Source organism: Pseudophryne corroboree, chromosome 3, assembly GCF_028390025.1.
Source record: "Pseudophryne corroboree isolate aPseCor3 chromosome 3, aPseCor3.hap2, whole genome shotgun sequence".
NCBI classification, from domain to species: Eukaryota; Metazoa; Chordata; class Amphibia; order Anura; family Myobatrachidae; genus Pseudophryne; species Pseudophryne corroboree.
In genome coordinates, this window is record NC_086446.1 from 585,016,619 (window position 1) to 585,043,534 (window position 26,916).

At 46.5% G+C, this 26,916-nt stretch overlaps 1 protein-coding gene across 2 annotated transcripts in view; it reads right to left on the minus strand.

Moving 5' to 3' along the window:
* Positions 1-26,916, minus strand: part of WNT8B (Wnt family member 8B) — an 85,539-nt gene that overhangs the window by 6,945 nt on the left and 51,678 nt on the right. For both annotated transcript variants that reach the window (XM_063961432.1, XM_063961431.1), the window contains one exon: positions 3,510-3,652. In XM_063961432.1, coding sequence (XP_063817502.1) covers positions 3,510-3,652 — 143 coding nt within the window. The remainder of the gene's footprint in view (positions 1-3,509; positions 3,653-26,916) is intronic.

Here is a 26,916-nt window from a genome sequence, read left to right on the forward strand (position 1 = left end):
CACACACACACACATACAGACAGCACAGGCTCCCTCCACATACAAATAGCGCAGGCACCCCCCCGCTCCCTCTACATACAGATAGCGCATCCACCCCCACCCTCCCTCCACATACAGACAGCGCAGGCACCCCTTCCCCCTCCCTCCACATACAGACAGCGCCGGCACCCCCACCCTCCCTCCACACACAGCGCCGGCACCCCCACCCTCCCTCCACACACAGCGCCGGCACCCCCACCCTCCCTCCACACACAGACAGCGCCGGCACCCCCACCTTTCCTCCACACACAGACAGCTGACAGCGCCGGCACCCCCACCCTCCCTCCACACACAGGCAGCGCCGGCACCCCCACCCTCCCTCCACACGCTGACAGCGCCGGCACCCCCACCCTCCCTCCACACACAGCGCCGGCACCCCCACCCTCCCTCCACATACAGACAATGCAGGCACACACACCCCTCCACCAATAGACAGACATGACAGTGCCATCAACCCTCACCCCCATAGACAGACAGAACCTTCTCCATCCCCCCCCCATTGACAGACAGAACCTTCTCTACCCCACCCATTGACAGATAGAACCTTCTACACCCCCAGCCCCTCATTGACAGACAGAACCTTCTCCATCCTGCCCCCCATTGACAGATAGAACCTTCTCCACCCCCCCCCCAGGCAGCATATCACCATCTCCGTTTCTCTCTCCCCCCACACACCCCGGACGTCAGCCAGTGGAACTGCTCTCAGCCTCTACACGCACAGGGAAGCTGAGCTCCGGCCCACTGTGCAGCAGGTAACCCCCACACAGCGCCATCCCACTGCAGCTAATCTTCCTCTCTCTCTCCCCCCCCCCCCCCCCGGAACGGACAGTAGAGAGCGCCCATTCCTCCCCCTCCGTCCCCCAGACCACGGACACTGCAGAGCGGCCAGAGGACGGACAGTAGAGAGCGCCAATTCCTCCCCCTCCGGAGGACACTGCAGAGCGGCCATTCCTCCCCCTCCATCCCCCGGACCACGGACACTGCATAGCGGCCAGGGGACGCACGGTGCAAAGCGGCCATTCCTCCCCCTCTCATCCCCCCGCGGACCGGACACCAGGCACGAGTGTGAGAACAGCACTCCATAATATACTCACGGTTTGATGAGTATATTCAGTCTTCGGAATGCTGCTGTACTGTTCCCTCAACTTCAGCCTCCACGCACCACTGAGGTAAAAGGGGTGGCGGGGAGTGGCTAAAGATCGCTATCGCTAGGAAATATCGCTGGGCACTTAAAATATGAGCGATTTTAACTAACTTCTCCAGCGACCTAGTCTAAATTGACTTGCCTGCCCAGTCTATTTTTCCCAGCGATAGCGACCTGGCGGGGACGTGCATCGCTATCGCTGCTTGTATACACATGGAGCGATATGCACTAACTTTCTGAGCGATTTTGACTATATAGTCAAAATCGCTCAGTTATATCGCTCCGTGTGTATGCACCTTCAGTCTCGCTAAAGAGACAATACGAATGGTCACAGAGGCAGCCAAGGCCCTGACCAAGCAGAAGTATTAGGTGGAGAATTTTAGATGAGTATTTTTCTGATTGCTAGTAAATTAACGTATTAAACAAACTTGTACCAAAGATATATTAAAATGATGCAGATCTGTTTTTCTGGAACTTCAGTAGGTATCTTTTGAATCAGTCTCTCATAAGGAGTGACATAAAACATAAAATGTAATATGCAAAACACAGGCTTACTTAGCCAAATGAAAGCAAAAAATTAAATGCTTACATCAAATATAAATTAAGACTTATCTGGTATTGGACCAAGAATTGGATCAAAGGTAAATTGCAAGTAAGAAAGGTGACCACAGATCCAATGCATTTTGTCCTATCCAGTACCAGATAAGTTGTTTGTAGTTTATAAGTGATATATGCATTATATCCGCATTTGTTCTTTTACGTTTCTTATGTATTGTTCCAATGTAATGCAGGGACCACACTCCCTGTTATAGTGTGCCCAGCATTTCACAGCCTGCCCTGGTGCTTGTTATAGCTTTTATGTGAGGGCCCCTTGCTGCTTGTACCCCTGCATCAATGGCAACCATCTCTGGATATGAATCCTGGTGCTAAATTCACATTGCAGGTTGGGGACATGCATTTGTTGTTATTTAGTGTATTTATTATTTGTAATTCATTAAGAAGCCAGTCATCAAGTTGATGACTGGCATCTCAAGTCTCTCTTAAATGAAATTCATGTAGCCACATTTATGCATTATGTAGATTTTTTCTTTTAGTTGTTTTAGAATACATGCAATGTAGACTGGCATTCATTTTACATGTACATTTGTATCCAACTGTACATGAGATCCTTGGACTATACGTGTGTGTGTGTGTGTGTGTGTGTGTGTGTGTGTGTGTGTGTGTGTGTGTGTGTGTGTGTGTGTGTGTGTGTGTGTGTAAAATTTTAAATAGTACTTGAAATCGGTCATCCCTATAGCTGCCAAATAGGACACTGTTGTCAGGATTCACAGTGATTTTAAGAATTTTGTTAATCACAATTGCTGTGGCTAGACTCACCAGGGAACCCGGCAAGGAGATATGCACTTCACTGCAGGAATCTCATAGGTTGCAGCATCCAGGAAGAGTACCAAAGGACTAGCTGGGAATTGTAGCAAAGATAGAATATTGCAGTACACAGGTAGAATTCAAGAGGAGATAATTCAAGGTCAGGGTCACTATTAGTGGTTTGTAAATAGAATGGCATGCCAATAGGTCAAGGATGTAGGCGCAAGAGCAGAGGTCAAGTCAGGATGGGGCAGATACACAAAAGATAATACTGGAGGTTATATCAGTAGTTAGAAACCACAGGAGAGTCAGGAAGTCTTAATCCAGGAGTTAGACAAGAATCTGAGAAAGAGACATTAGAGGAAGTGGTTTTATAGGACAGAAGCCTCTTTGATTGGCTGCAGTGGTTGGCTGAGAAGAAACTGGGGAGTTAAGGCTTTGGCAAAATGGCAGCACCCACAAGTGGAGACTACAGCTGGAGCACTGTGAACTACCACAAGATTGCAGAGCCCAGCAGCCAGATGGAACAATCAACCTGTCCCTGCACCAGTGAGTCATCACTGCACAGTGAAGTATGACAGCTATATACTAACCTACAGAGCTCATCAATATTTCATTGTTTAACTGTACCAAATTTTGCAGCAAAATGTTTTGTATACTCACAGCAACCCATTACATTGCATCTAAAGAAGAAATACATTTTATTTTAAAGGATTTTATGATTTATTTAGATATCAAAACTTCAGATTGATATGGCAATTCTGACTTTCTAGTATTTCTACCCATTCCCTAACTGGTATAAAATTCCTTACTCTTCCCCCGTTGATAGTAATATTATATTCCATACATTGGTTGTAATATAATTTTCAGTATCTGCTTATTGTATTTGTTTGTTTTTTTATTGCTTAATTTTCAATAGAAATGTAAGTACAGAAAACATACATTCAAACTAAAACTGTACCTTCCTTCCTGCCTCGTTATTATGCAGATTCATGGCAGCTCTTGCATCTTGTCCCGTCTCTAGTGCATCCACAAACTGCTTAGAAATTGCTTCTCCGAAGCCTACATTGTCACTGCAGCCACCCCAGAGCCATCCTTGTCCTCCTGTGAGCCCAAACACATTACAGCTCAATTAACATTGTGAAGTTTAAATGGATGGCATTAAATAGAATTAGTTCTTTACTGTTCCTATTCTGAACAGTAGCATGTGGTGTATTTATCAACCTCATATAAAAATACCTCCTCATAGGAGGAAATCCATTTATCTGCAGGGTTTGCCTTGTGGGGGAAAGAGCTCTAGGTTTCACGCCTGGAGCTATTCAATAAAACTGCCTTTCCCCTGCATGCAAAACCCCAGTAAGTGCCATTTGTCATGGACTTTTTCTCATAGCTCCTGAAGCTGGGAGGAAAAGTTCACCTCTGGGTCTTAAAGCGGGGGTTAAACGCTGCTAATCGAATCGGCCAGTGAGGGCAAATTAACAGTGGATGAACACCGCAGCTAATTGGATTCCTTCCATAGAGTACATGACAGCAACTAGACTATCAGACATACTTCAAATGAGCTCCTGGGATGAATGATGTTGGCAATAGATGAAGCACCAAGAGATGCCAGGCTGGTAGACTCCTATATCTATAGAGCATATGTGGCTGCTTAAAATTTAGTTTTGTAAATCCAGGCATGAATCCTGCATTTCAGAATATGTGTGACCTCTACAGATAAAGAATTACTCTGTAAGGCAACACAAGTTCTATCTTGTGGAGCATTAGAATGTAGCTGTCCTTTGTAAAAGTCTCATTCTCACATGAGCTAGAGCCTCATCTGTTCTCTGTATCATCCATGTTCTCATACTGACAGAGTTGATTTATAAAAGTTCAGGTGCCATTGCAAAAATGCAGGTTGCCCCTATTGTCTGCAATATGCTTGGAGCTTGCATGTTAAAATGGCAGCATCTCACAGTGTTGCATGTCTTGGTGGGAAGAGCTGGGCAAATCTGTGACTTCCATAACTAAATGTGGAATAGGCACATTTTAATTCCATTTTGTAAAACAAGGTTTTACTTTGTATGATGTGATATTTACTAGAGATTTGAGACGTGAAGATGTTTAAAATACTGAAGTATACCTGCATCCCTCTTCTCCCTGCAAAAAATGGACTTGAATTTTACATGTTCTTATCTGTGGTAAACTAGGCCTTGACCTATACTTTCGGGGCATGGTTTCTACTTCCAAGCACAATTTTCATGGGAAATTTCATTTTCAATTGTCCATAGGGCCTAATTCAGAGTAGTACGGAAACCTGATAGTTACTGCTCAGATAGTGGGTGGACTGCGCAGGACCCGTTCTGCAAATGTCTCACAAGTCACTTTATCATACAGAATAATAAGCAAGCACTGCAAGGATGGGGCTGATCATGTACCTTTTTCCCTGAGAGGTTAAAAAACTTTATAAGAAAACACCAAGAATCAACAGCTAGCACAGCCTAAGGATGGCACTGATGGCAGATGATTTCACTATCGATGGCAAAGATAAGGATGGTTTCCCACTATCGATGGTAGTCGTGGACCTGATGTTTTTTTTCTCATTCTTGCACTGCAGCGCAAAGCTAATAGATGGCAGCTAGTAGCCCTGAGCCACAGCGCCACCACCGGCTCTGAGCTTGGCATCATGCAGTTCAACAACACACACTAACACAGTCAGTATGACATAGTAGATGTGAGCAATGAGATCAGTCCACACGATTCCAAACCAGAGTAGATTTTATTGAATATAACAGGACACGTGATAGAAGACAAATGGCAGTCAATACGATAAGGTGTCAATCTTTCTTGGGCTAAGTACTATACAGCCGTGCAGCACTGTGACAGTCGAATAACAGTTTCAGGCTTGTGCACATGCAGATACTTTTACAGAGGCATGTAAATATGTCTTGCCATTGGAGTTTAAACAGTCTGACCTTAAAGTTTGGTAATAATATTTAGTTAGACGTGATGTTATTTAGACAGATGAATCATGCACAATAACACAGTTAAGAAACAGCTAGTATCGAGGGCGTGGCTTGGCAGCCATGCAGGGTGGATGTGCCCAGTGTGAGCTCCAAGACTCTGGTGCTTTTATATCCCTCTGCTTCATCTGCACCTGCCCCTTGCCTGTGTGGAGTGCTTCTGGGTGAGCGGGTGGAGGTTACAGAGTCGGGAAGAGCGAATTCATGCTTCCGCAGATTGTGGCCTCCCTGCACCTACAGTACCTGATCGGGGACTGGAGTTTGGACATCGGGTGGAAGAGGGCTCCATTCCGGACGAGTGGCAGCTACGTGGTGGCCTGGTGATTCGGATGCCGGCGGGCATGGCCAGGAGATCCCCGCTGCAGCTACACGTCTCAGAGCTGCACGGCTCTCAGTGGAGCCGGAGACAGAGTGAAAAACGACCTGCCTGGGAGTCCTTAAAGGGGCGGTAGAGGCCATCTTACTTCCACCCCTGGATGTTCTTCATTGCTGCTGGGTGCCGATCTCCGCTAGACGCCGGATGACCCGTGCCCTTCCTTCACTGTTTAGAGGCAGCCAGCGGAGTTGCTGGCTTCCTCCCATCTGACACTAAAACCAGACGCTGCAGTAGTGCCTGACTGGCTGGTGCTGGCTTTCCTTAAGTGGGGCACTAGATAATATAAGGAAGACCTCCTGCACACATAGCGCCCTTGGCGTGAACACTTTACTGTGGGCAATAAAAAAATGTAATGAGGAAGGACGTGAGCTCCCCCTTCCCTGGCCCACCTGTACTGACCTCCAAGATTCGGGACCAAGCCGCAGGCCAGGGGTGTATCTAGGGGCCCGAGCGCCCCTGGCAAAGTAGGGGCTGGTGCGCCACCCCCCCCCCCCCCCCCCCACACACACACACACATACACATATTTGAAATAAGGAGAGTATCAAAAAAGGGAGTGGCCTTGTGGGGAGGGGCGTGGCCACACAATAGCACTTTTAATTCAAATTATGCCACAGTAGCATATTACACAGCACAGTAGTGTCTCTTATTCACGTTATGCCACAGTATCACATTACACCGCAAAGTAGTATCTCTAATTCACGTTATGCCACACAGTAGTACCCCTATAGGAAACACTGTCTATAGTAGGCATATGGGGAATGCAAATAGAAAAAAGAAATGTGGACCAGTGCTAGTAAATATATTTCTATTTCTATAAGTGGAATGCGGTCAAACCATATTCAGGGATGCAACTGCAATATCCCTGTTCTCAGCGCTCCGTCGATTGGATCACATTGGCTGTAAACACAGCTGCCTGATTGACAGGCAGAAGTGGGGGGCGGTGATGGACCATTGCGGAGGCAGCATTGGAAAAACGGGGTCAGGCTGTCTGCATTTTTGGGGCGGCTGAGTGACATCACACGCAGCCACCCCTATGTGAAAAAATAGGATTTTAATACTTACCGGTAAATCCTTTTCTCCTAGTCCGTAGAGCAGAGGTTCTCAAACTCGGTCCTCGGGGGCCCACACAGTGCATGTTTGCAGGTCTCCTCACAGAATCGCAAGTGAAATAATTAGCTCCACCTGTGGACCTTTTAAAATGTGTCAGTGAGTAATTAATACACCTGTGCACCTGCTGGGTTACCTGCAAAACATGCACTGTGTGTGCGAGGACCGAGTTTGAGAACCTCTGCCGTAGAGGATGCTGGGGACACTTCAAAAACCATGGGGAATAGACAGGATCCGCAGGAGACATGGGCACTTTAAGACTTTGAATGGGTGTGAACTGGCTCCTCCCTCTATGCCCCTCCTCCAGACTCCAGTTATAGGAACTGTGCCCAGGGAGATGGACATTTTGAGGAAAAGGATTTATTTTTATTTTTAAACTAACGGTGGGATACATACCAGCACACACCACAAACACACCGTACAACATGGCAGTCAATAGAACTCCAGTCAACGGCATGAACAATGTCAGCAACAGGCTGACCATAACAGAAAACACAACTCGTGTGTAACATAATCAATAACTAAAAAGTAATTACTGCAGATAGAGTCCACACTGGGACGGGCGCCCAGCATCATCTACGGACTAGGAGAAAAGGATTTACCGGTAGGTATTAAAATCCTATTTTCTCATACGTCCTAGAGGATGCTGGGGAAACTTCAAGAACCATGGGGTTATACCAAAGCTCCAGAATGGGCGGGAGAGTACGGATGACTCTGCAGCACTGATTGACCAAACCTGAGGTCCTCATCAGCCAGGGTGTCAAATGTGTAGAATTTCGCAAACGAGTTTGCACCTGACCAAGTAGCTGCTCGGCAAAGTTGTAACGCCGAGACCCCCAGGGCAGCCGCCCAGGATGAGCCCACCTTTCTGGTAGAGTGGGCCTTCACTGATTTCGGCAACGGCAAACCAACCATAGAATGAGCATTCTGAATTGTAGTACAGATCCAACGCGCAATAGTCTTGTTGGGAGCATACAGGACAAACAGAGCGTCTGTTTTCCTAAGTTGAGCTGTCCTGGCGACGTAAATTTTCAAAGCCCTAACCACATCAAGGGATTTTGACTCAGCGAAAGCGTCAGTAGCCACAGGCACCACAATAGGTTGATTCGTGTGGAATGATGAAACCACTTTCGGAAGAAACTGTTGACGAGTCTTCAACTCTGCTCTATCTTCATGGAAGATTAAATATGGGCTTTTGTGAGACAAGGCCGCTAATTCAGACACCCGCCTTGCAGATGCCAAGGCCAATAGCATGACCACTTTCCAAGTGAGAAATTTTAACTCTGTCTCCTGTAAGGGTTCAAAGTCAAACCAATGTGATAGAAGGAACTGCAATACCCCGTTAAGATCCCACGGTGCCACCAGGGGCACAAATGAGGGTTGGTTGTGCAGCACGCCTTTGATGCAAGTCTGAACTTCCGGAAGGGAAGCCAATTCTTTTTGAAAGAAAATTGATAAGGCCGAAATTTGTACTTTAATGGAGCCCAACTTTAGGCCCGCATCCACACCCGCTTGCAGAAAATGGAGAAAACGGCCTAGCTGAAATTCTTCCGTGAACCCTCTTGGACTCACACCAAGACACATATTTTCTCCAAATACGGTGATAATGTTTCACCGTTACTTCTTTCCTAGCCCGAAGAAGTGTGGGAATGACTTCACTGGGAATACCTTTTTGGGCTAGGAATCCGGCGTTCAACCGCCAAGCCGTCAAACGTATCCGCGGTAAGTCTTGATACACGCACGGCCCCTGCTGTAACAGATCTCGTAGAGGAAGAGGCCAAGGATTTCCTACTATTAATTCCTGAAGATCTGGATACCAAGCCCTTCTTGGCCAGTCCGGAACAATGAGGATCGCCTGAACCTTTGTCCTTCTTATGATCTTCAGCACCTTTGGAATGAATGGAAGCGGAGGGAACACATACACCGACTGAAACACTCACGGTGTCACTAGGGCGTCCACTGCTATTGCTAGAGGGTCTCTCGACCTGGAACAATATCTCTGAAGGTTCTTGTTGAGGCGAGGAAGGTTCTTGTTGAGGCGAGACGCCATCATGTCTATTTGAGAAATTCCCCAAATACTTGTCACTTCTGCGAAGACCTCTTGATGAAGACCCCACTCTCCCGGATGGAGATCGTGTCTGCTGAGGAAGTCTGCTTCCAAGTTGTCCACTCCTGGAATGAATATTGCCGACAGAGTGCTTGTATGTCTTTCCGCCAAGCGGAGAACTTTTGTGGCCTCTGCCATTGCCGCTCTATTTGTTCCGCCCTGGCGGTTTATGTTCGCTACCGCTGTTATATTGTCCGACTGTATCAGGACAGACAGGTTGTGAAGAAGATGTTCCGCTTGAAGAAGGCCATTGTAAATGGCCCTTAACTCCAACACGTTTATGTGTAGAGAAACTTCCTGGCTTGACCATCTTCGCTGGAAAGTTTCCCCTTGTGTGACCGCTCCCCAGCCTCGGAGACTCGCATCCGTGGTCAGTAGGATCCAATCCTGGATCCCAAACCTGCGTCCCTCTAGAAGGTGAGAGATGTGCAGTGAGATTCTGGTCTTGGAGGACAGGAGTATTTTCCGGTGCATGTGCAGATGGGATCCGGACCACTTGTCTAACAGATACCACTGAAACACTCTGGTATGGAACCTGTCAAATGGAATGGCCTCGTAGGCCGCAACCATCTTCCCCAGTAACCGATTGCATTGATGAATTGACACTCTCGCTGGTTTTAGAATTTGTTTGACAAGACTCTGAATCTCCAGAGCCTTCTCTTCTGGAAGGAAAACTCTCTGTAATTCCGTGTCCAGAATCATTCCCAAAAACGACAGTCGTTTTGTTGGATTCATCTGTGACTTTGGCAAGTACAGGCGCCAACCATGTTGTTGTAGAACTGACAAGGAAATCGTGATGCTCTGCAGCAATCGGTCCCTGGATCTCGCCTTTATCAGGAGATCGTCCAAGTCTGGGATAATTGTTACTCCTTGCGCAGGGGAAGCATAATTTCCGCCATTACTTTGGTGAAAACCCTCGGAGCTGTGGATAGACCAAACGGCAGCGTCTGAAACTGGTAATGACAATCCTGAAAGGCAAACCTCAGGTAAGTCTGATGCGGAGGATATATGGGGATGTGTAAGTAGGCATCCTTTATGTCGACCGACACCCTAAAATCCCCTTCTTCCAGACTGGAGATCACTGCTCAGAGAGACTCCATCTTGGATTTGAACTTTTTTAGAAAGAAATTGAGGGATTTTAGGTTCAGAATTGGTCTGACCGAGCCGTCCGGCTTTGGGACCACAAACAGGCTCGAATAAAAGCCCTCTCCCTGTTGTGACGGGGGCACCTTGATAATCACTTGATTTTGACACAGCTTTTGTATTGCGTTGCATACCACCTCCCTGTCTGGAGGAGAGGCTGGTAAGGCCGATTTGAAAAATCGTCGAGGGGGAACGTCTTGAAACTCTAATTTGTACCCTTGGGACACTATTTCTAACACCCATGGGTCCAGGCCCGAACGAACCCAGAATTGACTGAAGAGTTGGAGGTGTGCCCCCACCGGTGCGGACTCCCGCAGAGGAGCCCCAGCGTCATGCGGTGGATTTGGCAGAAGCCGGGGAGGACTTCTGCTCCTGGGACCCTGCCATGGCAGGAGACCTTTTACCTTTACCTCTTCCTCTATTAGCAAGAAAGGAATAATTTTGGCCCTTTTTGTATTTATTTGGCCAAAAGGACTGCATCTGAAACTGGTGAGGTTTCTTTTGTTGTGGAGGAACATAAGGCAAAAATTACGATTTACCCGCGGTAGCCGTAGATACCTGATCAGCGAGGCCGTCACCAAACAAGACGTTACCTTTATATGGGAGAGACTCCATAGTTTTCTGTGAGTCAGCATCAGCATTCCATTGATGAATCCACAATGCCTTTCTAGCTGAAATAGCCATAGCATTGGCTTTTCGATCCCAACATGCCAATATCTCTCGCCGCTTCCTTCAGGTATGCTGCGGCATCCCTGATATAACCCAGCGTTAAAAGGATACTATCCCTATCTAGGGTATCTATATCAGATGACAGGTTATCTGCCCACTTTTCGATAGCATTGCTCACCCATGCAGATGCAATGGTTGGCCTGAGCAGAGTACCTGTGGTTACGTAAATGGATTTTAACGTATTCTCCTGTCTACGATCTGCCGGCTCCTTAAGGGCTGCCGTGTCAGGAGACGGTAACGCCACCTTTTTTGATAACTTTGACAGGGCCTTGTCCACAATGGGGGATGACTCCCATTTATCCCTATCCCCAGAGGGGAACGGATATGTCACCTGGATCCTTTTGGGAATCTGAAACTTTTTATGAGGATTTTCCCACATTTTTTCAAAGAACGTATTCAGTTCATGAGAGGGCGGAAACGTTACCTCAGGTTTCTTTCCCTTATACCAGGCATTCCCAACCGCGGTCCTCAAGGCACACCAACAGTGCAGGTTTTAGTGATATCCAGGCTTCAGCACAGATGGTTAAATCAAAATAACTGAGGTACTAATTAAGTCACCTGTGTTCCAGCCTGGATATCACTAAAACCAGGACTGTTAGTGTGCCTTGAGGACCGAGGTTGGGAAAAACTGCCTTATACATACAGACCCTAGTATCAGGAACCGCAGGGTCCTCAGTGATATGTAACACTTCTTTTATTGCCACAATCATGTACTGAATGTTCTTAGCCAATTTTGGGTCTAATCTAGTCAAATTATAGTCGACACTGTAGTCAGTATCCGTGTCAGTATCCGTGTCCGCCAACTGTGCGAATGAACGTTTATGTGACCCTGAGGGGGTTTGGACCTGTGATAACACATCCTCCACAGACTTCTTCCATGCCTGGTTCTGAGAGTCAGATTTATCCAATCTCTTATTAATAAGAGCCACGTTAGCATTTAAGGCATTCAACACATTTACCCAATCGGGTCGGCGGTGCCGACAGGGTCACCCCCACAGCTGTTTCTGCCCCTAACACAGTCTCCTCCTGGGAAAAGCATTCAGCCTCAGAAACGCCAACACACGTGTACCGACACCCACAGACACACAGGGCAAATTGGGACAGACCCACAGTAAAGCCTGATAGAGAAACACAGAGGGAGTTTGCCAGTTCACACCCAGCGCTCAATCCCGGTTCTGAAAACTTAATATTAAGCCCCAGACCTGTAGCACTTTTAAAATAAGTTATAACTGCACCAAATTACTGTGTACCCGCCCCCAGTTTTGCACCCTGTTAATTGTACAGTGGTAGGAGGAAAGGACCTGCGTCTCTGCAGCTTCTGTGAGAGAAAATGGCGCTTCAGCCAGCTCTTTTTTAAATACATAAATGCCGGCGGGGGTCCGAATTCAGTGCCCAGGCACCTCAATCACCTTCTGCCAGCCTAATAAGAGGTTTCTAATTCTGCCCAGGGCGCGCGCCCCCCCGCGCGCCCTGCACCCTGCACTGCCACTGTGTGAGTGGGAGCATGGCGCGCAGCACAATTGCTGTGCGGTACCTCATAGCCATCACTGAAGTCTTCAGGTCTTCTTCTACTCACCTGTCTTCTGACTTCTGGCTCTGTAAGGGGGTGACGGTGGGCTCTGGGAGTGAACCCCTAGGCGTACCTAGTGTTCCAATTCCAAACCCTCAGGAGCTAATGGTGTCCCGCAGCCAAGAAGCAGAGCCTTTAAACTCATCAGAAGTAGGTCTGACTTCTCTCCCCTAAGTCCCACGATGCAGGGAGACTGGTGCCAGTAGACCTCCCTAAAAATAAAAAACCTAACATAAAGTCTTTTCAGAGAAACTCAGTAGAGCTCCTCAATGTGCATCCAGTCTGCCTGGGCACAGAATCTAACTGGAGTCTGGAGGAGGGGCATAGAGGGAGGATCCAGTTCACACCCATTCAAAGTCTTAAAGTGCCCATGTCTCCTGCGGATCCCATCCATGGTTCTTGAAGTGTCCCCAGCAACCTCTAGGACATATGAGAAATGATATACAGTACAGTCACACATGCAGTATATACAAATAGTTACACACATATACAGTATACAGTCACATACATACATAGTCATACACTAATACACACATAAATACAGTAGCTACTTATACACACACAAACATACTTACACATATAGTCACATTCATAAAGCAGACACATACAGACTATATAGTGTTTACCCCTCTCACTTCACAGACAGGGTTCACTCAATGCATGTACTTTAGTAGCTCCTTGTCCTCTCCTTTATGCTGCTTGGTTGCCTGGCACTGCCCCGCCCCCCTGTTTCTGTTCCGTCCACTTCCCGAAGGGCAATGCCGTGCAGTGCAGTCTTGTGCCACCCCTCCCCTCACTTAATCTGGATTGTACCTTGTGATTGTCTGTTACTGCCGGCGCCGGTTTCCAGCGGCACAGCACTGCACTAGTGATCAATCAGACTCAAAATAAACTACAGCTCCCAGAGCTCACGGCAACAGGGGATGCTGGGAGCTGTAGTTTATGTTGAGTCTGATTACAAGTAAGGTGCGGTGCGCTGCCGCCTGACACTGCTGCTGGCACTAACAGACAGTCACCAAGTCTGACAGTACTACTGGATTCTACCCCCTGGACGTGGATGGCACTCCAAGGCAGCGCCCCCTCCTTGCCTGGTACCCCTGGCAAGTGCCATCCTGGCCAATGGGTAGATACACCCCTGCCACAGGTCTCCCATTGCTGTGCCTCTCCACAGAGCAGTGACTGACTCTGGTGACAGCGTCTGGAGTGTGCACAGATCGGTCTATTCCCCAGCCCTAACTCCCGCAGCTCAGGCTTCCAGGTGGCTGGGGGTGAGGCTGTGGCTGGAACAGGCACCCACCATACTGTGCCCTGGAGCCCATACAAAGGTGCTGCACAAGGGAGGGGGTCTAACTGTGCCCTTATGCTCCGGCCCTCCCAACATTTCCAGTTCACCCCCAGTGCTTCCCTATAACCCTGGATGGGCATGATTCCACCTGTACCTGCCTTACAGTGCTGCCTTGCCTAACATGCAGTGGCCTTTCCTACTCACGGCACAGCTACACAGATATTTGGCCCCATAGTACCATACCTAGTGACTTTGCTTAATCTTCAGGCTTCGGTCATTTATTTGTTAATTAAGTACTCCCAGCACATCAGGGGGACCTCCTGTCCCCTCCATAATGGGACTTGTTGAGTTGGTATCTCCCTATTAATGACCGGCCCCCCCCCACCTATATGTCCACTTGAAAGTTATCAGTGGCATCCCCTGGGTATACACCCCATCTCACCCCACCTGGCTCCCATTGCTCTAGGTCTGTTACTCTCCCTGGCTGATGCGTACTTATTGAACCCATACTGATCTGGTCCACATGCAGAAATCTACGACCAAGACTCCTAAACAAGGGGGTGCTGATATCTCTCAACATTTCACTAGGGGTTATAAAAACACCCAGCACTAGGGTCACCCCTCCCCCCCTCACGAATCTATGGATACCTCTGCCAGATCACCCTCTGCATTTTCTACTAAAGATCTGATCATGGAGTTTAAAGATTCTTTGGAATCGAAATTGGATAAAGCAGTGGCATCAAACAAATCAGACATCTCTCTTGCTTCAAGGGCCACCAAGATGGAAACCAGTCAGGATAATAAAAAAAAAAAAAAAAATGAATGACACTGGTCGCGACCTGGATCACATTGTGTCTGAATTATCTGAACTTCGCACTAAGAACGAGGATCTCGAAAATCGCAAACGCAGAAATAAACTGCGCATCCGCAACATCCCAGAATCCGTCAATGGAGATGCTTTGGAACCCTACCTCCATACACTCTTCTCTTTCCTGTTTCCGGACCTGGGGGTCAAATTGCTGCCGCTAGAAAGGGCCCATCGCACCCTCCGACCTAAGCCTAGAGACGGGGAACCTCCTCGAGATGTGGTCCTTCGTTTTCTTAGCTTCAAGGACAAAGAAAAGATCTTAATCTCTACATGTGGAAAACTGCATATACTTTTTCATGCGGTAAAACTCCAATTTTTTTCAAGATCTGGCCCCGTTGGCCTTCGCAAAGAGGAGGGAATTCCGTGACCTCACTAAAGCCCCATGCAACAGGAATATCCGTTACCATTGGGGTTTCCCCTTTAAATTGATCATTTAAGTATTTCACTCATTCAGCGACTTTGGTGAAGAAGAGTTCTTAACATGTCCGTATTCGTTACAGTGCCTCCCATTTTCCTGTATACTGTGTTCCCCCTGGGCATCTTACGAGACTGATCACACCCGGGACAAGCCTGTATTTCATTTCACAGTTTGACCTGACTTTAGCTAATTTTTTATGCTTGTTATATTCATTGTGTCCAGATTTCCTCCTGGTCCTTCCTGATACCATGACTTATGATTCATGACTAGTGATGCTTGTCAATGTTTTTTTTTTTTTTTTGCTTCTGATGAAAATGATGGTTCACTTTTATGCTTAGACTTTCCAGATTTGGAGGGCTTGACAGTTTCTAATTTAATTATAGATGACTCCTCCACTCCCTCTGGCTTGAGTTTTTGTAGGCCCTTTGACATGGCTACTCAGTGCCTATCGCCCATACTGGTTTGGATATACCATTGTTTTGTTTTGTTTTTCTCACATTGCCGGAAAAGGACAGAGAAAAAACTCTTTTTTGTATTTGTGTTATTGGTGTATTTATGTCTTTTTCCCTTTATATCAGGTCCCCTTTTTCTACACAATTGTACCAGTGTTATTTGTTTGCTCCCCCCCTCTTTTCCATGTGTGTCCCTGCCCCCCCCCCCACATCGTTCACCAGTGGGAGGCCATCTCCTCCCCCTACTCTCACATCTTAATCATTAGCCTTCAACTCACTTTGAATGACATTTGCTCACTGATTTATCTGTATTGTTTTATACTGTTTTGATATTAGCTCTATCCCCCCCGCAACAATTTTTTACCCTTGTGGCGGTTTGGGTTTTCCTGCCCTCGCCCATTTGAACCCAAGGGTCCTACATTTCGGGTACCTACCCCTTCTCCTTGAGTAGCGCCTTCATCTTTTTCTCTTTTTCTTCAGCCCTGCTCAATTGAGGTTGAGCACACCAACTCCCCTTTTTCTTGATTCTTCATTTTTTCTTCTCTGGCTTTCTTTTCCCCTCTACTTCTTTCTTCTGAGTGAGTCAACTTCTCTGCTCTTTTTTTTTTCCCCTTTCCTCTTTGCAATATGCCTTTTATTATTGCATCTATGAATGTCTGGGGCCTCAATACGCTTCAAAAACGCTCTCATCTGTTCCGCACGATACGCTCTCTATGGGCTGACATTGTCCTTCTCCAGGAAACGCATTTTAAGAACCCTGGACATCCCACCTTGATATCCAAGCACAATGGAGTAGCCATCTTGATTAGCAGCAAACTCCCCTTTGTTCAAGGTTCAGTACATGTGGACACGGACGATAGATATATAATTTTAACTGGCAGGCTAGGCCACTTGGAGGTAACCATTGCCTATCTATATGCACCGAATTCGGGCCAACTTCGTTTTTTTTCAGTCTTCTTCTCTGCTCTTCATAAACTCAGAGTTGGCTATGTTTTTGTAGGTGGTGACTTTAACGCTGTCCTAGATCAGTCCTTGGATAGGTCCTCCCCTCATAAAAACCCATGTACATGCCTTATCTGTAGCTCATTTTTTAAATATGTTAAGGAGGCGAAGGATTATACCTCCTCATCGTACTTATTCCAGGATCGATTATCTGTTTTGTGGTCCCCCAGCCTCTAATCATTTACTAACGTCAATGTTCACACCTAATGTCTGGTCTGACCACTTCCTCAATCATGTCCACTTTTGATCTTCTGGACATACCGACCTGTCGTCCTTCATGGCGCTTGAATGATACTATACTCAAAATTCCCACATTTAAAGCCAAGATGGGTGACATTCTTAAAGACTACATTTTTCTTAACAATGATGATTCTGGCTGATCCCTGCTAGTGTGGGAAGCTCACAAAGCTGTCTTTAGAGGGCATGTGATCAGTTATGCATCCCACCGCAATAAAGAGCAAAAAATGACTCTTAGAAACCATACGGATCAGGTTTACTCCCTGACATCTCTCCATAAACGGAGCCCCACTGATTTTAATTACAAACAACTAGTTGCTGCTAGAGCAGCTCATGCAATTATGTCTGAAAAAATAGTTTTTATGAGAAAAGCAATAAGGCTGACACTCTTCTTGCCAATAGGCTAAAAATGCAAAAAATTGCTTCATCTACAGTATTGCGTCGATCAAGGATACTCAAGGTACGACTCATTATAATCCTACTAAAATTAACTCCCTTTTCACTGAATATTATACTCAACTATATCATTCCCCCTGACCTTATACCTGTCTCACCTGACTCGTCCGCACAGATTTCAGATTATTTGACATCATATGCGTTGCCTCGAATCGATGCCGCCGCCGCCTCCTCCTCCAATGCTTTGTGTAAGCCCATAACGGACGAAGAGGTTTCGGCAGCTCTCAAACACCAAAAGCCATCAAAGGCCCCAGGGCTTGATGGCTTTCCCTTTGCATAATACTAATCTTTTGAGAACCAACTCGTCCCTCACCTGACTTCTACCTTTAATAGAGTACTTAACGGTCAGTTTTTTCATAACAAAACTACCAACGCTGTATTCCCCAGATCGGGCAAGGATCACCAACAGATTTCTAATTATCGCCCCATCTCCCTTCTAAACGCAGACCTTAAGCTATTTACAAAGATTTTGGCTATACGCTTGAACCCTCTCCTCCCATTCCTTATTCATCCTGATCAGGTGGGTTTTGTTCTCTCTCAGCAATCTCTTGACAATACTAGACATACTATTAACAAGATTCATTATGCTAACTCTATCAGACTCCCTTCACTACTAGCTCTGGATGCAGAGAAGGCTTTTGATGGGGTTTCCTAGGTCTTCCTTGACCAAACCCTACGCAGCTATGGTTTTCAAGGTGAATTCCTTCAAGTTATCCAGGCACTCTATCATAACCCCTCTACCTTGGTCTTGGCAGGTGGGATTCTTTCGGACCAATTTTCTGTATCCAATGGGACACGACAGGGATGCCCCCTGTCGCCACTTATATTTGCCTTAATAATTGAACCTCTTGCCTGCCGTATTTGGCTTAATTTGTACATTGCAGGCTTTACCGTTAAGGGTTCCCAATACAAACTCTCCCTGTTCGCAGACGACGTCCTCCTCACTCTCACCAACCCGCTTGTCTCCCTGCCCAATGTTTTCAAGGAACTGACTCTCTCTGGTTATAAAATCAATCATGATAAGTCGGAAGCCCTCTCTTTACACATTCAGACAACCACATTGGATCTCCTTAAGTATAATATTTATTTTACTTGGCGGCACACTTCTATTATATACTTAGGGGTACATATCACTTAATCTTACCATTCACTTTATGAAGCTATTCCCCCCCACCACCACCTATTTAGAGAACATATGAAGGGCTGGAAAAAAAAACATTTAATTTCCTGAATTGGCAGAATCAATGTCATTAAGATGAATGTCTTACCTAAACTGTTATATCTCTTTCAGACATTGCCCCTGCCGGTTCCTCTCCGGGTCCTCACGTCTCTTCAAGCACAAAATAGTAAATTTATTTGGGATAATAAAAAGCCTCACCTACGCAGGGATATCCTTCAGAGGAGTTCCATTAGTGGTCGCTTGGGTCTCCCATCACTGTCTAGAAGATATTATTATGCCTCCAAGCTTAGTCAATTGGATGCTTGGCACTCCCAGAGGAACGTAAGGAGATGGGTCGACTTGGAGAGTGATCTGGTACAGGTGGATGTGATCTCCCACCTTCCGTGGCTTTTCTGCCTCCACAGACCAAAACCCATTTCTTCTGTCACAGCAGTCTCCCTTACACTCTCGATATGGGATTCAGTAAATTCTAACCTTTCCCTCTACACCTATCCTTCTCCTCTGACAGCCTTATGGAACCACCCTTCCTTTCCCCCTGGCCGATCACCTGTTATGGCTACTACATGGTCAGAAGCGGGCATCACCTGTTTTCATCATATAATTCGTAACAACTCTTTTGCGGAACTTCAAGAGAAATACTCTCTGCAGACGTCCTATTTCTACCAATATCTTCAAATTAGAAACTTTGTTTCGACCTCTACCAGAGCGATTGGTCCTTCGTGTATACCGACGGCTATTGAACATCTTTGTATTTACTGTTCTATGGGCGGAGACACCATCTCCCTACTGTATCATTCCATCTTATCCCTGGACTCTCCTCCCCGAGTGGCACACGAGATTTCCTGGGAGGAGGACTTGAAGATCTCTCTCTCTCAAAGAGACATGGGATACTATTTGCTCAAATATCTCCAAATGCTCGATCAGTGTCTCCATTAAGGAAAATTCCTATAAAGTGTACACACGCTGGTATCTTGTTCCGGAATGTTTGCATCGAATTTACCCAACCACTTAGAATCTTTGCTGGCGCCAGTGCGGCCAAATAGGTTCCTTTTTTCATATTTGGAGGAGTTGTCCTAAGATTACCCCCTTTTGGTCCCTGGTCCAAACTCTCATAAACTCAGTTGTCTCTGATTGCCCCTCCCTTACCCCGGCGATGCTTCTTCTGTGTGCCCCTGCTTGCCAGTTGTCTAAATCTGATAACAAAATGATTTTACATATAGCCTGTGCAGCTAAATTTCAAATCGCTAAATCGTGGAAACAAATATACCCTCCTACCAGAGCTGAATTTGTGAACCGCATATGGTTTGAGGGTAAGATTTAATATCTGTACTCCTCAATGAACAACACAGTGGACAGGTTTCACAGTACTTGGATATTCTGGTATGCAAAGTACAACGTGGCTCTTCCAGGACTTAATTGAGGCACTTTTCTAGGTATCCCCCCCCCCCCACACACACACACACAAACTTTTTTCTTCTCTTCTCTCCGACTCACTCTCTTCCTCACTCTATCTCTTTCTTTCCTCTCTGGCTTTCCCCCTCTCCTCTTCTATCCTCCACCCTTTTTCTTTATTATTCTTCTGCTCGCTTTCCCCTCAGCAATGACTCCTCTTTTCAATCCTACTACCAGTTCTAATTCGCTCTCCTCCCTGATAATGTTTGTAGTCCTCCATATTTTTTTCTACGGTACCACTGGTTGGCCCTCTGAAAATCCTTCTGCTTTCTGATTTAGGAGGTTTTTGCTCATAATTATTATATGCTTCCCTCTCCTTCTATACCTTTTACTTCTGAAAAAAAGTAACATTTTTGTTCTTTGTAATGCCGTCACTACAGATCTAGATTGTTTATATTGTGACCCTGTTTTTGCGAAAACTCTGTATTTGCTGCCGATTGCAATTTTGTTCAATAAAAACTTTATGATAAAAAAAGAAACAGCTAGTATCGATTAAGCATTTAACTACATAAACACCCGCTCTCGCTTATATATGTCACTTGTTGCGAGTTCTGAATATCTAAAACTTTCTTGAAATCTTCCTGCTTCTTTTGAAGATAGGTTCTTTTGAAGATATTTTGAAGTTGGTTGTAACTTGTATCTTACTTGACCAGCTTCTCGCTGTACCTGCTAATTCAACTAGGTATCCAGTATAAGAACTCCTGTCCTCTTCATCTGCTCCCCAATCTGCATCACAGAATATTTAAAGTTTTAGTCCTTGAAATTATAAATTTTAATGAACTAATACCCTTTAGTTAACTCAAGATCCTCTTAACCGCTAACCAATGATGTTTCTCAGGATTCAGTGAAAATTGGCTAACGTGGTTCACTATATGTTTCATGTCCAGTTGACTTCCAACACTTGCTTACATCAGACTCCCAATTGCATTTTGGTATGGGATAGCTCTCATCTCTTCTATTTCAGATTCTGTAGTTGGTGACATGCTTCTAGTTAGTTTTGTACTTTTGCCAACAGGAGTATATACTTACCATATTTCCGTAGTACAGTTTCAATATAGTTTTACTGATCTATGCTAGTAGTTCCAGCCTTTAAATTTGGCAAAATTCTTATATGCAGCAGGTGACTTGCGGGACCTACTGTAGGTCTTTAAATCTAAATATTTCTCCTAAAAGTCTCTTTACATTTTCAGTGTGACTTTCTTGACCAGCTAGTAGCAAACCATCCACATACACTACAAAGAATTGATCTCCTATTATTTTGTGGTATAGACAATGATCTGTTTGTGAGCAAAGTCCCTTTCTAGCAAAATAGTGGCTAGTTTGATGTACCAACTACTGCCACTTTGTTTTAAGCCATATAATTATTTATTTTTTATGTACTGTATGCATACTTTTCCTTTTTAAAACAAAGTTTTATCATAGTGCTCTGGTGGCTCCATAAAGATTTATTTAGCTAGTTCACCAGTAAGAAATGCTGAATCAAAATATAATTTATACCTGTATAACAGCAAGTTGCATAGAGCGGATATAGCAATTACAAATGTAGGGTACTGTACCTTGCGACAAGGGAGAACACTTCACAGTATTCAATTCCAGACTTTTGAGTAAATACCTTTGCAACAAGGCAAGCCTTATAGCAGGCAATTGATCCATCGGTATTTAGCTTTCTACAGAAACCCCATTTGTTTTTGTTTCCCTGTTGGCTGGTCTGTTCACAATAGTCCAAGTCCCATTTGCATATAAAAATGCCAGTTCCTTATTTATAGGAGACTTTTATTCGGGCCATTTATTACTTAATTTTGCTTCTTCTAAACTTTGTGGCTCTGAGAATGCAATATTGGCAAATTCCTCACAATACCTTTTACCCATCTGTTATGTCTTGTTGAAATCCTTCTTTGTTGTTGGTTTTCAAGGTTTAAAGACTCTTGGTTACAGATATATGTATTTACAGGTAGTTCAAGTATTACACATTTCTCTGACGTCCTAGTGGATGCTGGGTACTCCGTAAGGACCATGGGGTATAGACGGGCTCCGCAGGAGACTGGGCACTCTTAAAAGAAAGATTAGGTACTATATCTGATGTGCACTGGCTCCTCCCTCTATGCCCCTCCTCCAGACCTCAGTTAGTATCTGTGCCCGGCCAGAGCTGGATGCACCCTAGGGGCTCTCCTGAGATTCCTAGAAAAGAAAGTATTTGTTAGGTTTTTTATTTTCAGTGAGATCTGCTGGCAACAGACTCACTGCTACGTGGGACTGAGGGGAGAGAAGCGAACCTACCTGCTTGCAGCTAGCTTGGGCTTCTAAGGCTACTGGACACCATTAGCTCCAGAGGGATCGAACACAGGCCCAGTCCTCGGTCATCCGGTCCCGGAGCCGCGCCGCCGTCCCCCTTGCAGAGCCAGAAGAACGAAGAGAAGTTGAAAATCGGTGGCTGAAGACTCCGGTCTTCATTAAGGTAGCGCACAGCACTGCAGCTGTGCGCCATTGCTCCCTTAGCACACCACACACTCCGGTCACTGATGGGTGCAGGGCGCTGAGGGGGGGCGCCCTGGGCAGCAATTAGATTACCTTACTTGGCGAAAAGCACATAATACAGTCTGATAAACTGTATATGTGCATTAACCCCCGCCATTACAGTACATAAAAGGACAGAAGCCCGCCGCTGAGGGGGCCGGGCCTTCTTCCTCAGCACACCGGTGCCATTTTCTCTTCACAGCTCAGCTGGAAGGAAGCTCCCCAGGCTCTCCCCTGCAGTATCCTGGTACACAAAGGGTAAAAAAGAGAGGGGGGGCACATAAATTTAGGCGCAAAACTGTGTATATAAGCTGCTATAGGGGAAAAATCACTCAGTATAGTGTACATCCTTGTATTATATAGCGCTGTGGTGTGTGCTGGCATACTCTCTCTCTGTCTCTCCAAAGGGCCTGGTGGGGGAACTGTCTTCAAATAGAGCATCCCCTGTGTGTGTGTGGTGTGTCGGTACACGTGTGTCGACATGTCTGAGGTAAAAGGCTCCTCTAAGGAGGTGATAGAGCGGATAAGTGTGTGGGAGGGTGTCTCCATCAACAACGCCGACACCTGTTTGGATATGTGTAAGTGCTGAGGTAAAATTATTGCACAAAAGGTTAGGGAACAGAAAGGAAATCTACCCTGGTCTGTCCCTATGTCACAGAGTCCTTCAGAGTCTCTCTATGTTCACTATCCAAAATAACAAAGTATCGACACGGAGTTTAACTCCACTGTCGACTACGATAATGCAAAGTTACAGCCAAGAGGGCTAAAAGATATTCAATATATGATTATTGGAATAAAAGATGATTTGCATATCACTGATGACTCATCTGTCCCTGACATGAGAGTACACATGTTAAGGGGAAGAATGCTGAGGTAAATTTCCCTCCTCTCATGAGGAAAAAGAGCGGGAATCTCCAGACAAGAGACGGCAGCTTCCCACAAGAGAATTCTCAGGCTGTATCCTTTCCCCACTAGGGCCAGGATGTGTTGAGAATCTTCCCCTTGGGTGTCCTGTTTGCACTAGCTATTCTCAGGGATCCTGCAGATAGTGTGCACATTCTAGTATACTACCCAGACCGGCGATTGTGTCGGCATGGGTTTATAGCGCTGTGGCAGCGTGGACAGGTACCTTATCAGCAGAGATTGAGACCCTAGTATGCATATAAATATTTTAAGATGCTGTCTTAAGTGATAGATATATAATTATAAAGCATGCCCAAAGGGACATGAGTATACTGGGTCCTAGAGACAAAAGCTATGTCGATTTCTGCTTGACGTGTCCTGTAGAATATACATTGGACAGATGATGCCGACTTAAGAGGCATATGGAAGGCTGAGGATTGTGTGGAGAAAGGTTCTCGGGCCTGGTCTCCACAGCTATAGCTGGTAATTCTGATATTTTGCCTTATATTCCTGCACAGCCTAGGAAAGCACGACATTATTAAATGCAGCTTTTCGAATAAAGAAACAAGAAAGTCTGAGGTGCTTCCTTTCTTGTCAGAGCCGGGGGCAGAGGAAAGAAGCTGTACAACACAGCTAGTCCCCAGGAACAGAAGTCCTCCCCGGCCTCTACAAAAATCCACCGCATGTCGCTGGGGCTCCACAGGCGGAGCTAGGCCCGGTGGGGACACGCCTTCGTAAGTTCAGCCACAAGTGGGTTCACTCCCTGTTAGATCCCTGGGCAATAGAAATTGTATCGCAGGGATACAGGCTGGACTGTGAGAAGATGCCCCCTCACCGAGGACCCGGCGGGCTTCCCCCCAAGAGAGGGAGCCAGTGTTAACTGCAATTCGTAAATTGTATCTTCAACAGGTGGTGGTCAAGGGTCCCCTCCTTCAACAAGAGGGTGTTATTATTCGACCATGTTATAATCCCGAAACCAGACGGTTCGGTTAGACCCATATTGAATTAAAATCCCTGAACATATACCTGAAAAGGTTCATGTTCAAGATGGAATCGCTAAGAGCGGTCATTGCAAGCCTGAAATGAATCGGGACATAAGGGATGCATACCTTCGTGTCCCCATTTATCCACCTCATCAGGCGTACCTCAGAATTGCAGTACGGGATTGTCATTACCAATTTCACCAAGGTAATGGCGGATATGATGGTGCTACTGCGGAAGCAATGTGTCACTATTATCACATACTTGTATGATCTCCTCATAAAAGCGAGATCAAGAGAGCAGTTGCTGGACAGCGTATCACCTTCTCTGGAAGTGAAATGGCAACACGACTAGATTCTATATATTCCGAAGTCGCAGTTGGTTCCTACAGCTCATCTGCCTCGCCTAGGCATGATCCTAGACACAGACCAGAAGAGGGTTATCTCCCGATAGAGAGAGCTCAGGAGCTCATAACACTGGTCAGGAATCCAATGAAAACCAAAACAGGTGTCAGTGCATCACTGCACTCGAGTCCTGGGAAGGATGATGGCATCATACGAGGCCATCCCCTTCGGCTGGTTCCATGCAAGGACAATGGAACTTACTGGACAAGTGGTCCGGATCACATCTTCAGATGCATCGGTTAATCACCCTATCCCCCAGGGCCAGGGTGTCTCTCCTGTGGTGGCTGCGGAGTGCTCACCTTCTCGAGGGCCGCAGATTCGGCATTCAGGACTGGGTCCTGGTGACCACGGATGCAAGCCTCCGAGGGTGGGGGACAGTTACACAGGGAAGAAAATTCCAAGGTTTGTGGTCAAGCCAACAGACTTGCCTTCACATCAATATCCTGGAACTAAGGGCCATATACAACGCCCTAAGTCAAGCGGAGTTCCTGCTTTGCGACCAACCGGTTCTGATCCAGTCAGACCGCAGGGGCTCATGTAAACCGCCAGGGCGGCACAAGGAGCAGGGTGGCGAGGGTAGAAGCCACCAGAATTCTTCGCTGGGCGGAGAATCAAGTAAGCGCACTGTCAGCAGTGTTCATTCCGGGAGTGGACACGACCTCCACCCGGAAAAGTGGTGACTTCATCAGGAAGTCTTCACGCAGTTTTGCAAATTGATGGAAACTGCCTCAGGTGGACTACATGGTGTCCCACCTCAATAAAAAGATAAAAAAGGTTTTACGCTGGGTCAAGGGACTCTCAGGCGATAGCTGTGGTCGCACTAGTAACACCGTGGGTGTTCCAGTCGGTCTATATATTCCCTCCTCTTCCTCTCAGACCCAAGGGCTGAGAATTGTAATAAACGGAGGAGTGTGAACAATATTCTTTGCTCCGGATTGGCCAAGAAGGACTCTGTATCCGGAACTGCAAAAAAATGCTCTCAGAGGACCCATGGCCTCTGCCTCTCAGTCAGGACATGTTGCAACAGGGACCATGTCTGATCCAAGACTTACCGCGGTTGCGTTGGACGGCATGGCGGTTGAACGCCGGATCCTAGCGGAAAAGGGCATTCCGGATGCAGTTATTCCTACGCTGATAAAGGCTAGGAAAGACGTGACAGCAAGACTTTTTCACTGTATATGGCGAAAATAGGTTGCTTGGTGTGTGGCCGGGAAGGCCCTACAGAGGAATTCCAGGGGGGTCGATTCCTGCACTTCCTACAGTCAGGAGTGACTATGGGCCTAAAATTAGGATCCATAAAGGCCAAGATTTCGGCCCTATCCCTTTTTCTCTCAAAAAGAACTGGCTTCACTGCCTGAAGTTCGGACGTTGTTACAGGGGTGCTGCATATTCAGCCCCTTTTGTGCCTCCAGTGGCACCTTGGGATCTTAACGTGTGTTGGATTCCTAAAATCCCACTGGTTTGAGCCACTTAAGACCGTGGAGCTAAAATATCTCACGTGGAAAGTGGTCATGTGTCACGATCCGGGTATCTGGACGCCATTACTTACCTTTCAGATGCCTCCTAAGGCTGGCTCAGCGCTCCAGGACCGGATCTCATCTGTTATACTGATTTCCACATTCCTGCCTCCTCTCCTGTCACTCTGAGACGCTGTCACAGCGGCGCCATGTTACATCTTGAATGGCGTCTCCCGCGGCCTCCGCCGCCGTACCTGAGTTTCTGCATGCAGGATGTCAGAATGGCGCTTACGTCAGCCGCGGCCTCCGCTGTTGCCCGCGTGGTTCAAATGTGTACTCATCAGTCTGGCGTCTCCTGTTTACTGTGGCCGGCGCCGCCATTACTGTCTAAGTTCCCACATGGATTACAAACCAATCTTCCCTCCAAGTGTCTGCATGGGCGCAGCCATGTTGGATTCTGTCACCTGCTCAAATTCCTCCAATCCGTTGTTTGCATTGTAATCTGCATAATTGCCTAGCCAATCCCTTCCTTGCTGCAGGTATAAGTATTCTGTGCCTGAGCAAGGAAGGCGTCAGTGCTTTGGTTGTCAAACCTAGTTCCAGTTTGTCTCTCTCTCCTGTGGTTGTTTTCCAGGTTCCAGTTACCATCTCCAAACTTCCACTAAAGAGACCCGCTCCAGTTTACCATCTGCGGTGCAGCCTGACTCTCCAGTCCTCTGGGACT